The sequence below is a fragment of the Lycorma delicatula genome, chromosome 11 (genome assembly GCF_047948215.1).
Source record: "Lycorma delicatula isolate Av1 chromosome 11, ASM4794821v1, whole genome shotgun sequence".
In the NCBI taxonomy this organism is placed as follows: Eukaryota; Metazoa; Arthropoda; class Insecta; order Hemiptera; family Fulgoridae; genus Lycorma; species Lycorma delicatula.
Window position 1 is genome coordinate 81,406,476 of NC_134465.1, and position 13,289 is coordinate 81,419,764.

Genomic DNA, 13,289 nt, shown 5'->3' on the forward strand with positions numbered 1-13,289 from the left:
CTCTTATTAGGATAATTTATTATTTTGCTTAGGCTCATCTATTCCTGTACTTATAATAGTATGTAACATATTAAGATAGTTTATTAATTTAATCCACAACTTGAGTTGATGGTCATACCATAGAGCAGTTGTCTGATAACTCTTAATTAAAGTATGAAATCTGAATTCCATACTACTTTTTTATAACACATTCTGCAACTAATTAATTAATTTAATCTATGTTTCAGCTTATATGCGTCACCTAATCAAATCGCTAAAGGTGAGATTGTCACATTGTATGACTTATGTCCATTATGGCTTGGTCTTTTAGTACTGGTTGATACTACAGTGCCTTTGCCAAAATTGAGTACACTTACTTTTGTAGAGGGTAAACAAAATAATGAAAACAATTCATCCTGTTCTAAAAATTCTTTAACAGATACTTCTGAGTCTGTAAGTATCAAACATTTAGAACAAAAGTAATAATCTTCATAATTTTTATTATAGTAATATTAATGTTTTAATAATTATTAATATTATGTTTATACATTTTCATTAATATTTAAATGTACAGCACTGGATTGTACTGAGGATGATTCATTTTTTTAAATGTATGTGGAATGTATTTATTCTTTTCACTGTTGTTTACTTAGAAATTAAAAATAGAACTAAAGAAGATAAAAAAATTAAAAATATCACAGGAAATAAAATTAACACACATATATATATTTATGGCTATATATATACCTGTGACTTCCAACAAGTTTTTCTTTTTTTTTCTATTCATTCTACCTAAGTTACATTAATTCTAAGTTTCCTCTATTGGTAATTTTAATCATTAATGCAGCTTTTACAGTTTGTCATTTTTAAACCTCTCTCATGTAAGCCATTGTTTTAGATGGATAATTAGTGGTAATCATTCTGTACAAAGTAGAGGACTTTAAGGAGGCTGATTAAACATTTTTCTCCTAAGCTGTACAATGAGCTGTGTGATTTCAAATATTACGTTACAAAAGCACAATATGAAAGGATAGGATTTTGTGTCTTATGTTTTGATTGGCTGATATAATCATTTTTCTAGAATTTTTTTATTAAGAATCTATATTGATATTGATCCTCTTATCAAGAAATTAAACAGGCTTGTTTAATCAAAAGGTTTTTTTGACTAAACAATAGCCATGAATTTTCAGAAATGTTATTAACTTTAATTTTGTCTCAAGGATCTTGAATGTTGACTGCTTTGTTTTAATATTTTTGAATATAATCTCAAGATCTCACCTCAACAATTTGAAAAAAATAATTAATTTTTTTTTTTTGTTTATGTATATATATTTTGTTACATATATCTATATAATACACAATCTAATCTTTCATATGGCTATAACAACATGTGATAGCTTGCATATAAAACATCTATGGTGCTAGAAGTGTTATAAAGAATCTGAAGTCTGTATTGTTTTCTCTGAGAAGATGATGTTAATTCTCTGTCAGTTACTTAATGGTTAACAGTGTGATGAAGGTATTGATTGTAACATTGATTATTTTGTTAGGATACATGGCGAGCTGATATGCAACAATATAAAAAACTCTCGTTTTCATCATTTTTAGTTGATTGAATGAAAAAGACATTAGGAAAGATACCATTATTTGTTTTTGTAGTGTGTTTTGTTTTATTCTCTACTTAATATTGCAAGAGTGACCGTAACTTACAATTTTATGTGGTCAGTGAAACAATTTTTTACAACTTATTTGAAAATGAACTCCAAGAATTATTTTTAAAAAAATTCTACTGAACTATTATGAAAACTTTTGATCAAAACAGGAAAACATCTTAGGAAGATAAAAATAAATAAGGAATATTTAGACAGGAAAATATATGTTTTAAAGGAATTATTTATTACAATAAATAATTATTATAATAATTATTTGTATACAAATAATTACAAATTATTATTATTTGTATTACAAATAATTTTTTTTTTTTTGTAATTATTTGTGTACAAATTACAGATAATTACAGTAAAAATAACTTTTATTCTGTTTCTTAATTTGGATGTACAGGTCTGCAATCACTTTATCCGAAGTATTTTCATGATATCCAAAGTAAAACTGAAAAATTGGTTTTCTGAAAACTGATTTTCTTTAGGTTTGAATACAATAACTTTGTTATTAACAATAATTTGTAGAACAAGACGCTAGTTTTATATTTGAAAAATTTAATTAAAGTAGGTTTACCCGTTCCTGAGAAATAATTTTTTTTGTTGAAAATCACAAAATGGCGTTCGGAAGGAAAAAATCAAATTATGAAAAAATCCCTTTCGGCACGCCGGAAGGCGGAGGTTGATTTCACCGGTGCTAAGTAGGGGATAAAAAATATACCCTGCATAATAATTGGTGATTTCAATGCCCATTATCATTCGTGGGGCTCATAGTCATGTTCTTCCCGGGGAAGGATAGTTAACTGACTGAGGCAGAACTTAGATCTCTCTGCTTATTGAACAATGGATCATGCACATTTGTATCATCTTCATCAGATACATCTGTGTGCATCGATCTGTCGTGTTAAGCATCCCTATTTCCACTTCTTAACTGGCGCATTTCCAAAAATGTTTTTGGAAACGATCACAGACCGGTTGTTATCTTGATTGGTGATGGTGATTTGTCTCAGAGACAGCTATGTGGATGGGTGGTTGGGAAGGCAGACTGGATCGAATACAAAGAATTGTTTAGCCAATATGATGAAGTGATCCACCAACTTTCCATATTTGCACATCTGATATTTGATATTGCAAGTGATTTACATTACTTGGTGATTCAAAAAGGACTTCACAACTTTAAAAGCATATAAACATTTCTTTAGATAATTTTTAGAATCAGTTGAGGTCTCATTTCGTAGCAAAACACATCAAGTTTTGATTCTTGTAGTTCATAATACTGAATTCGGCTGCCGTGATGTTAAAAATGGATACATTTACTGGTGCAGAACATGGTTGGTATGTGTTTTAGTTTCAAGATTTGCAGTCATTAACTGCAATTCAACATAATTTTCGTATTGAGTAAAGTAGGAAGCCTTCTAGTAGGCATACAATTTATTCTTGGTACATAACCTTCATTGAGTCAGGTTCTTTTGTTAAACATATAAAATTACTAGGATGATCACACATCTCTGATGCTGTGGAACAACTCAGAGAAAGCTTTGCACGTGGTCCGAAGAAATCAACTGAACATGCATCATGTGAGATGACTGGCATTTCAGAAATGGCTATTTGGCATGTAATATGTAAACAATTGGACTTGAAGCCATTCAAACTAACCATGGTTGAACACATTACAGATGACGACAAAGTTGCTCAGCTGCAGTTTTCGGTGGAAATGATGGATAGAATTGCAGACAATAATACATTTTTAGACAGTGTAATTTTTAACGATGGGTCAATTTTTTACACCAGTGTGGCAATGTGAACACCCATAACTCTTGAATACGGGGTAGCGAAAACCCTCATGAAACTTGGCAGTACATTTGTGATAGCCCGAAGGTGAATGGTTTTTGATTCCTAAGCAAATAAAGACTGTACGTCCGTTCTTCTTCCTGGAGGTATGTGTGCGCTCTGGTGGGGTGGTCTGTTATATAGTTGGTGCTTGTGGGAACTGTATGTCTATCCCATTAAATTCTTCCTCGATGGTTGTGTTTCACTTGAAAAAACCAACAAACACTGAAGCTTAAAGAGTCTTCGACCGACGTTATCAGTTGAGGGTGTGTCTGATGATGATAAGAGAAATAATGTAATGAATGCTAAAACATCAGTAATTTGCTTTATTGTAGTGAAATAAAAGGAAGAAGGTAAATAGTTTACAAAGGTTTCAGCTTTCTTAATTCAAGTGCATTGTTGCAGCGTGTGGATCTGCAAAATCAATTAAATAACTTAGGACTGGCGCCCTGTTGATTGAGGTTACTGATGACAAATAGAGTCGGAAACTAGTGGTCCTTAAGTTCATTGGGAAGGAAGAGGTGGTGGTGGAACCACATAATACCTTAAATTCCAGCAAGGGGATTATCTTCCACCGTGACTTGGCTGGAATTGAACCCTCAGAGATAACAAAGGAACTGTCCCTGCAGTTACAAGTTGGTCCAAGTTTTGTCAGAACAAATAAAGACCCTCACTGCTGCGATTACAACATTGAGCTTGGGCAAGAATGTAACTTCTGCTAGAAAAACTAATGGTGGTTCATCTAACTCCATGTCCCAGACTCCATGTGGTTCAGACTCCATGTCTGAATATATCCCCTTAACATCTGGAAAACCAAGAAGTTCCTTGATGGAATGAAGAATGCAGGAAGGCATTAAGGGATTGCCACTGGGCTTTTGTGTAATCTCAATCATAGGCTTACAACAGAAATGCTCTGCACCTATCTCAATGCGAGGGCTGTATGCTGTCTTTGTTTATTACAACAAATATATTGTGTTCAGATGATGATAACGCAGAAGTGTTTTCCATCCATTAAAACTCAAAAAAACGATGTGTTTTTCTATGAAATGAGACATCAACCAAATCTGTAAGTTATCTCAATAGATTTTTATATGCTTTTTATGTTATGAAGTCCTTTTTGAATATCCGGTATATCAGGTGTTTCATTTTAATCCCCCAGGCGATTTTCTCATAAACTACGCACAATACAAAAAAAAAATGTCTTCAACAAAAGTTACTTGGACTGAAGGGGCGACACCTCATGGTGACCTTGGATTTCACTGTTAACACAATTTATTTCAAGGTTAACACAATTTTTTTTTTAATGGAATGACTTATTTTTGACTCCACAAATGAAAAGATTGGAAAAGTTTACATTGGAATATGTGGTCACACATATGATCTTGGAACATTTTTTGAAGGTCATACAATGTAATATTCATACTAGGCCATTTGTCTCACAAACTATGGAAAGATCATAAAAATGATTTTACAGAAGTTAACGAGGATAGGAGGGGAATATCTGACAGTGAACTTGATCATGATCTTGAGGTCCCCTTTGCAGGTCGTGCCAAGGTTTTTTGATAGCGCCAATGGAAAGAGCGACAAACGTCACGTCAACATACCCTTGAATTTAGTCATGACATTTTAAGATTATGTTTTATTTCTTCCAGCTTTTTGAAATTCATGGTTTAGGAATTAATCACATACGGTATCCGATTAAACAATTTGCTGAATTTCAAAGACAGTACCAGTTAACGTCTTCTCACAACTTAGAAAGCAGTGACTGTAAATATCTGTGAAGAGAATCCAGCACCTATATACCTATATACCTATATACCACCTATATACCACTACTTCTCATAGTTAGCAGTATGACCTTCAAAAAAAGTTTTAAGATCATATGTGTGACCAGATATTCCAATGTAAAATTTCTGATCTTTTCATTGGTGGGGCCAAAAGTAGGTCATCCCATTTAAAAAAATTTATGTTAACATTAAATAACAGTCAAGATCACCATGAAGTGCCTCCCCCTCCAGTCTGAGTAACTTTTGATTAGATCATTTTGTTTTATTGTGCATAGTTTTTGAAGAAATCATTTGTGGGGATTAAAATGAAACACCCAGGTATATACAGATTGTATCATGAAGTTCTCCCAGGACTTTTATAAGCTATCCTACTTGTGATAGCAATGAAGAAACCTCATTTAAACATATGTCCTAAAATGCTTCGTTTGCAAGTTAGTGGAAGATTACGCTCGGATTTCATCTACCCCAGTGAAATGAGATTGTACTGAAATTTTTAGAGCATTAATTAAGGAGCAGAATTAGCGATTTCTTATGGTTTCTGATTTTAGAAATCGAATAAACTAGGTTCTAGAACCATATCTGCAGTAGTGTTTGAGAAATCTGGGGTAAAAACCGTGTTTTTTTGTCATAAAATAATTTTTCTTAAGTGGGTAATAAACATGTACAAATTTTAAACAAAGCTTGAAGAGAATTTAATTCTGAACAAAATCATGTAAGATAAGTTGAATAAAACAAAGAAAAGCTGGAAAAAATTATTTAAAAAGGGTAAAAATTGAAAATTACTTTCCTTTTGTCCAATAATAAATAAAGTATAATTTTTTTTTTAATCAAAATATAAACAGAAACTGGAACAGACCAAATGATTGATTGAAAAAAAATTAGTAATTGAATTTCAGTGAATGAACCATGGTAGAACTAAGATGTCAAAAGCATCATTTCCATTGTGTTTTTTGTAATGTAAAATTGTCAGCTTCCAGTACTCACTTTGTGTTATTTTAAGCCCTTTGATGTAATTTTTTCTCATTTATTTATTAAATGCTTGTTTTGTCTTAATTTCTTAGGTTCCAAGCTGGATAAAGGCTGAACTGGCTGAAGATAATAATTCCTGGAGACCAGACATATATGATGTACCAAGCAGTCTTTTGAATAGTTAATTCCTTCTTTCAAATGATATTTATATTCTATTTCTAATTAAGTGTTCAAATAATTAATTTGCTGAAGTATTATTTATTATTAATTTTCTCTGTAATACAGTTACAATAAAAGCTACAAGTAGCATTAAGATACATAGAGCAATAGTCTGCTACTTACAATTTTACCTGTGGATGGTCAGAAGCTAATTAGTGTAAATCATCAATAAGAAATATCATTTTAATCCTTTTATTAGAATAAGAATGTGTTATTCATTAATATACTAAATTAAACAAAATCTATATCAATATTAAGAGAAAATGTAGAATCTTATTTATAATCTTAGAAATAGAAAATCAAAACATAAAATTATTCAACTTATAACAAAATTAAAAATTGTGACTTACTTGGTTTGTTGATAATTTCACATATTTTTTACCTCTTTGTTTATTTATTCTTTAGTTGAAGCAGCTTACCAACTCGAGAAGACTTCTTGATGCTAATTATAGAAAACAGCATCTCTTCATTAAAGTATATTTAAAATGTATTTTAGTTAGGTTGCCCTTTACTATATCAAAACCTCTGAACTTTTAAGTTTCCATTGGTGTTACTGCATCTTTATTGATCTTCCTGTGAATAATATCAACTTTAAGATTTTTGGCCAATAAAAAAATTAGTGTTTGTAACTTTAATTACTTCAAACAAAATTTGTCATTTTTATATTGATCTTCTGGCCCAAAAATTTACTCACACTTCTAATCCTTGGTTTCTATTATGGCAAAACTGTAATTAGGCAAATAGCTGAGGTATAAAAGAAGACATTTATGGCAAAAGATGAAAACAAAATATTTATTTTTGATTACGGAATAAATTATTCTTTTTACTTCTCTGAATACATGGATACAGCGTTCCATATACCTCGTGTCTTACGTCTAATCATTGTATTTTTAGTCTATTGCTTGTAAAAACTGATGTTTGAATAACATTTGAAATATGAGTTTCTCAGGACATAACAATCCTGGAGAGAAAGGTAATTGGGAAAATATTAAACGTCAGTATCCAAGTCATATTTATTTTCAATAAAACACACATATATATATATATATATATATATATATATATATATATATACACAATGCCACTCAAACTGCAGCACTGTGTTACATAACAATGACTGCATCAATACTTTTCATATAACAAATTGTTCAGAGTGAAAAGGCATTTTTTCACTTGTTCTAAATGTTCTAAACAAATTAAAGACAATACACTCAATTTACTGTGTAGTATTAAAATGTTCAAGTTGTACTTACTTGCTTACTTTTTTTTAGTTACTTTCTTTACTTAGTTAATTTTTTTTAGTATTAACATTTTTTAAAAATATTTATTTAAAAAAACAATCTCAAAAACATAAATTATTTTGAAAATTAGAGCTAATAAGCTGGAATTATCAATAAACACTAAATTGTTAATTTGTTTAATTTATCAGTTACACTTAATAAAACCAATATATAGTAACAAAATTAATACACTGAAAGAAGATTAACACTAACATTAAACAGTAAATAATACCGAATGAGTATAACATCAAACTGTAAAAAGTAAAAAAACAAAAATTATTCATGAGTTTTTTAACTAAGTAACTGATAGTACTAAACAATTAATTATTACTTTCAGAAGAACATGATGGTGTGTATCTTGCACCCTAAAAGTAGATAGCATTTTCTTCTGTACCAACAACCGTATAAGTTGGACCACATTTAGCTATCTAACAAACAACAAAGTAACATTAATAAATAATAGGAAAAAGAGATAATATCCCAATCAAAACAACTATCCAAAATAGAACATTAAGGCAGTTCTGGTCTGACTGACCATAAGTTTCCCTAGCTCAATACAGTCATTCAACCACACTTGATCCAGTTCTGAAGGAAAAGATGTGTCATCGATAACAACCAACTTCGAAAGTATCTAACCTGATCTGAGACCACACACTATCTGTATGGAAGGTAGAGCGAAGTTGATCCTGGCTTTTCAGCCAGGAACCTTCCTTCCCAAGCCTGTACAGAATGATATGGACCACCGTCCCTCTACAAGATCATACTCAGTCAGGTAAAGCAGTGGGTGCTTTGTGCGTCATAACATTGGTGCTGATGCCGCTGCCACCGCCGCCACTACTACTACTAATCATTAAGAAAAAACCACATTGGTAATCCTGTTAACTTCTGTTTTACATTCTGCAGTCAATTTATTGCTGTATAAGTACCATTGTACCACTTCGTTCAAATCATTTTATTCATATAAATAAATGTGCTTAATTCAATATTCATACATGTAGAATGCATTCTGTTGGAGGTGTAGAATGATCTGTTTTTTTAAAAGTAGTTTTTTGTTATAAACTTGCAGTTTGATAGAAATTTATCAATTTTATATAATTTGTAGCGATGAAAACATTGTGCTGTTTATGTACTGTTTTATGTACATTTATGTACAACTATGTTTTGTTCGAAAGAATTACAAATGTCAAATAAGCAATAACGGATTGTTAAATGTACCTGAGAGAGTTGTATGTATGATGATCATTTATTGAAACGGTGGTCCAGGAGTGACTGTAGAAATAGATGAGTCCTCATTTTCAGAAACAGCAGTGGGTTTCAGAAAACAGTGGGTATTTTAGAGATAGTTTCAGAGAAATACTTAATTGTTTCATGTATGCTGTTCTGAATCTTACTGAAAATACATTAATTCAGACAATAAGAGCATGCATTCAAAAAGGATCAACAATAATGTCTGACAAGTGGAAAACCTATGATGGTATTTCTCATTTGGATGGATATAATTTTCAACATTACATTGTAAATCATTCAGAAAATTTTGTAGATCCCATCACCGGAGCTCATACACAAAATATTGAAAATTTGTGGGCTTGTTCCAAAAAACGTAATATGAGGGAAAGTGGAACTGCTTGGCTAATGTTGGATTCATATCTGTGCGAATTCTTATGGCGTAATAGGCATAAAAATGAACATTTATTTAATATTATATTAAAATACATTAGTGAATCCTATCCAGTGAAATGAAATTTTTTTTTTTATTTGATGTTATTTGTATTTCAGTTTAGTAAGTTAGTGTGTTTATTTTGTTTAAACGAAATATGTTTGGTTCAGTTATGTGATATATGTACGATTCATCAGTAACCAAATTAATCTAACCAAACTTAACCTACACACGCTTTGTTCCCTAACCTTGACTAATTAACAATAAGTTTTTGATTATTTAAATAATAAATTCAGTAATGATGGCTAATAAGCTTGTTATTTTATTAATTTGTAAAGTATATTAATATGGAGAATGTTTAAAATGACCAGTATAAAACAACACATTAGTGTGTTTCCTCTAATGTTTCATTCATTAATCATTATAAAACGTGCTATATTAAGTAATTTTTAAGTTGAAAATTGTGAAAAAAGTGTGGGGGGAAAAGGAAAAGCATACCGAACAGTTTTCGTGTAACTTAACACAATACTTCAGCTTACAAGAAAGGGCTTTAATACCCTTCAAATAAATTACTGAACCATTTAAAAAGTATATTAATTTATTTAAAATATAATTAAAAAACTTTATTTTAAAGAGACAATATTACTGTCGATGAATTTTTAAACTATACTATTTAAAATTAAAAACCCTGAACTTTTTGCAAACCATTCAATGTGCATGTAAACGAGCCTCAAATAATTTTTTTTTAACGTTTTGTGAATTGTGATTTATTTTGTAGTTATTACTTGTATGATAATATTTAAATTATTATTCTTATATGAATACCTGGAAGTCTCCAGATATTCCATGCAGTTTTCTGCATTCGGAGACCATACACAGCTGCATCCCTTTTTTGTGGCGTGTGAGTGAGGTGTCTTGTACAGACTCAGGTCGACCTTATCTACCCACAGGGTTGGTCTAGTGGTTAACTCGCCATCACAAATCAGCTGATTTTGAAGCCGAGAGAGTTTTAAGGTTTAAATCCTAGTAAAGGATCTTCATACGACCTGAACACTAGATCGTGGGCACTGATGTTCTCTGGTGGTTGGGCCCCAATCAGCTGCACATCTCAGGAACGGTCGACCTGAGACTGTACAAGACTACACTTTATTTACATTAATACATATCATCCTCTGAAGTAATATCTTACGGTGGTTCCGGAGACTAAACAGAAAAAGAAGAGGCCGACCATATCTGAGACGTGGCCAACTGAAATCCAAACATCCAAAGAACACCGATATCCACGATCCAGCATCCAAATAAATGCAACTACTTTTATTAGGATACAATAATTCTTGACTTCAAGAGTAGCTGATTTACGACTACGAATCTCTACCGCTAGACCAACCTGGTGAGTTATACTTAAATTATAAATTTGGATGCTAATCAGATGAACTTTTTATTTTATAATTAATGGTATATTCTGTAATATTTTTGTGATCAAGGTTTTTCTACGGTTTCTCTTGAACTAACCAGCCAAATGATGGGAAAGTTTCTTTTTTTATGCGTGAAGTAGCCTACATACCCATTTCTGAAGTGATCATAATAAAAGAAACCTCTAAAATTTGAAATTGGATCCATTCACCTTGAAAACAGTCTACAATTCAAAATAAAACTGAACTTAAATAACTAGGATAATTCAAAATTATTGTGAAAGTAATAATTGATTATACATAAAAAGCACAAGACCTAAAAGGAAATGTAAAATAATCTTACTCGGTGACAATTGTGTCACACGTAAAAGTAAAATGTATATGTAAAAAATAGGCTACACCAAATTTTCCACTCGTGTACCAGGAAACAGGAAATTCAAAATAATATACAGAAAAAATAAATAATAAGAAAAATTATTTCTCACTTCTTTGAAGACAGGGAAAACTCAATATTATATATTAAATTGAAGACTGTGCAAATGGTTGACAAGGAACGGACAAATATTATTCCGATATCTACCGTAAAGGACAGAAGATGGCATAATTAATAACAAAAACACGGAAGACATAAAAAAAGTAAAATGCTAAGGAAGGAAAATCAGCAACTCCGACAAAGAAAATCAAAAACAACGTTAAAATGCTACAGACGTTCTAGAAATCCAATGATTGATATTTCTTTCTCTTCATATGTAGAACAAACACAAAACTGGCAAGTTTGGAAAAAAAATTATGACAATTTTTTAAAACAAGTTTCTCTTCAAAAAAGAAAAACATAAATTTGAGCCAAACAAAATTTATTTTGAGCCACACTAATCTGAAATTTATTTCTTGACTTCGTAATTATAAAAAAAACTCAAATAAAAATCTCCACGACTGAAAGGAATTTTCTCTTACTTTCAGATTTGAATTAACGAGATTCGACAGGTTATTAAATTTAATCAGGTTATTAAAAAATATATATATAACATGTAATACATTCAATTTTTTGGATAATTAATTAGTTTTCTTAATTTAATTTATAAAATTTTCCCAAGTACTTGTAATTTTGGGACAAAAACTTAATTTTATATAATTCAATAAAAAAGTATTTGTTTATTTAAATATTGAAATGTTAATTTTAATTAGAATAATAATAGAATACAAATTAAAAAGGTACATAAAAATTATATGCGTAATTAAAAAATCAAGATAAAAATAATTTGGATAAACGAAACTATGTAATATAGTTATAATAATAAAGCAGTAAATAGGTCTAATTTATTTCAGCAGAATAACCATAAAAAACAGAATAAACAATATTCAGATCGCTAACTTATTTGGCAGAGGTAATGGATTTGTTATAGGGTAAAAGAACAGTTAGTTACTAATAAAAAAAACCAACGAGCCCTTATAATTTATTACGAATGAAAAAATTAAAATTTTCACCAAGAATCTAGATTCTGTAAAAGGGGAGAGGAACGAATGAAAGAGATAACAAATTTATTAAAGTATAAAATACACACTGTTGTCAATATTCCTGTACCCACCAATATTATAATTGGCGGGAAGGCGATTGCCACGAACTGGTCACTTGTTCGGATCTTATCTCCCAACAGGGGGAAAGATCCAGCCTCGCACCAAATAGCTGAGCCAGTAACGCTAAATGTATTGGAGATTCTGGAGCACCGGAACTAAGCTGGTTCCCATGTACTAAGCTGCATTGTAGAATGGACATACTCATTTTAGTTTATGATAAAATTATCTATAATAAATCAATTCTGCATTAGATATTTCAAAATAATAGTCACGTAAAAGCAATAACGAAGCATTAATTAGAAAGTAAGTTCATATGCTGGATAAATTTTCCACATAATAAACATGACAATATTTATGAAAAAATTATTAAAAAAAGTATTTTTAATAATACTGTATTAATTAATTTTTTTAATACAAATAAAACTAATTATTAACTATTACTTAATATTATAAATTCTACTACATAAAAATTCATATTAGGTTATAAACCATTTCATTCTTTACCTTTAACAGTAATTTCAAATTTAAACAAAGGTACAAAAAAATAATGACAGTTCGACAAATAATAGTTTGAATAAAACATAGTAGTCGTCTGTGCAACAGGTAGGGGTTACTTAACCTACTTTGAGACAACGTTTGGAATTCCAATGTATTCCAGACATCCTATTGTCACTGAAATATATAATACAATCGCTGAATTAAATCATCACAACACACAGATGAATTTCTACTGGAAGCCACGTGTGAATCCTGGGTAAAAAAATAAAAATAAATATTACTTCAGACACCGTATTTAGAACTACTGTGGATCTACATATTTATGCTTTATAAACTTTAATGTGTAATAGTTTTAATAATTATGCAATTTTAAGTCAATTTTGAATTTTTACTACTTACATTTTTATTAGTTATTAAACCATATG

The 13,289-nt window shown here is 30.4% G+C and overlaps 1 protein-coding gene across 5 annotated transcripts in view; it reads left to right on the top strand.

The window, feature by feature from the left end:
• The window catches only part of LOC142332565 (uncharacterized), a 30,425-nt gene extending 23,661 nt beyond the window's left edge, over nt 1-6,764 (top strand). For 2 of the 5 annotated variants that reach the window (XM_075379049.1, XM_075379048.1), the window contains 2 exons: nt 228-432; nt 6,316-6,760. In XM_075379049.1, coding sequence (XP_075235164.1) covers nt 228-432; nt 6,316-6,408 — 298 coding nt within the window. In that variant the 3' untranslated portion in view covers nt 6,409-6,760. Of the gene's footprint in view, nt 1-227; nt 433-6,315 lie in introns of all 5 variants that reach the window. The other 3 variants (XM_075379046.1, XM_075379047.1, XM_075379045.1) reach the window with 3 other exon arrangements.
• The last annotated feature ends 6,525 nt before the right edge of the window (nt 6,765-13,289 follow it).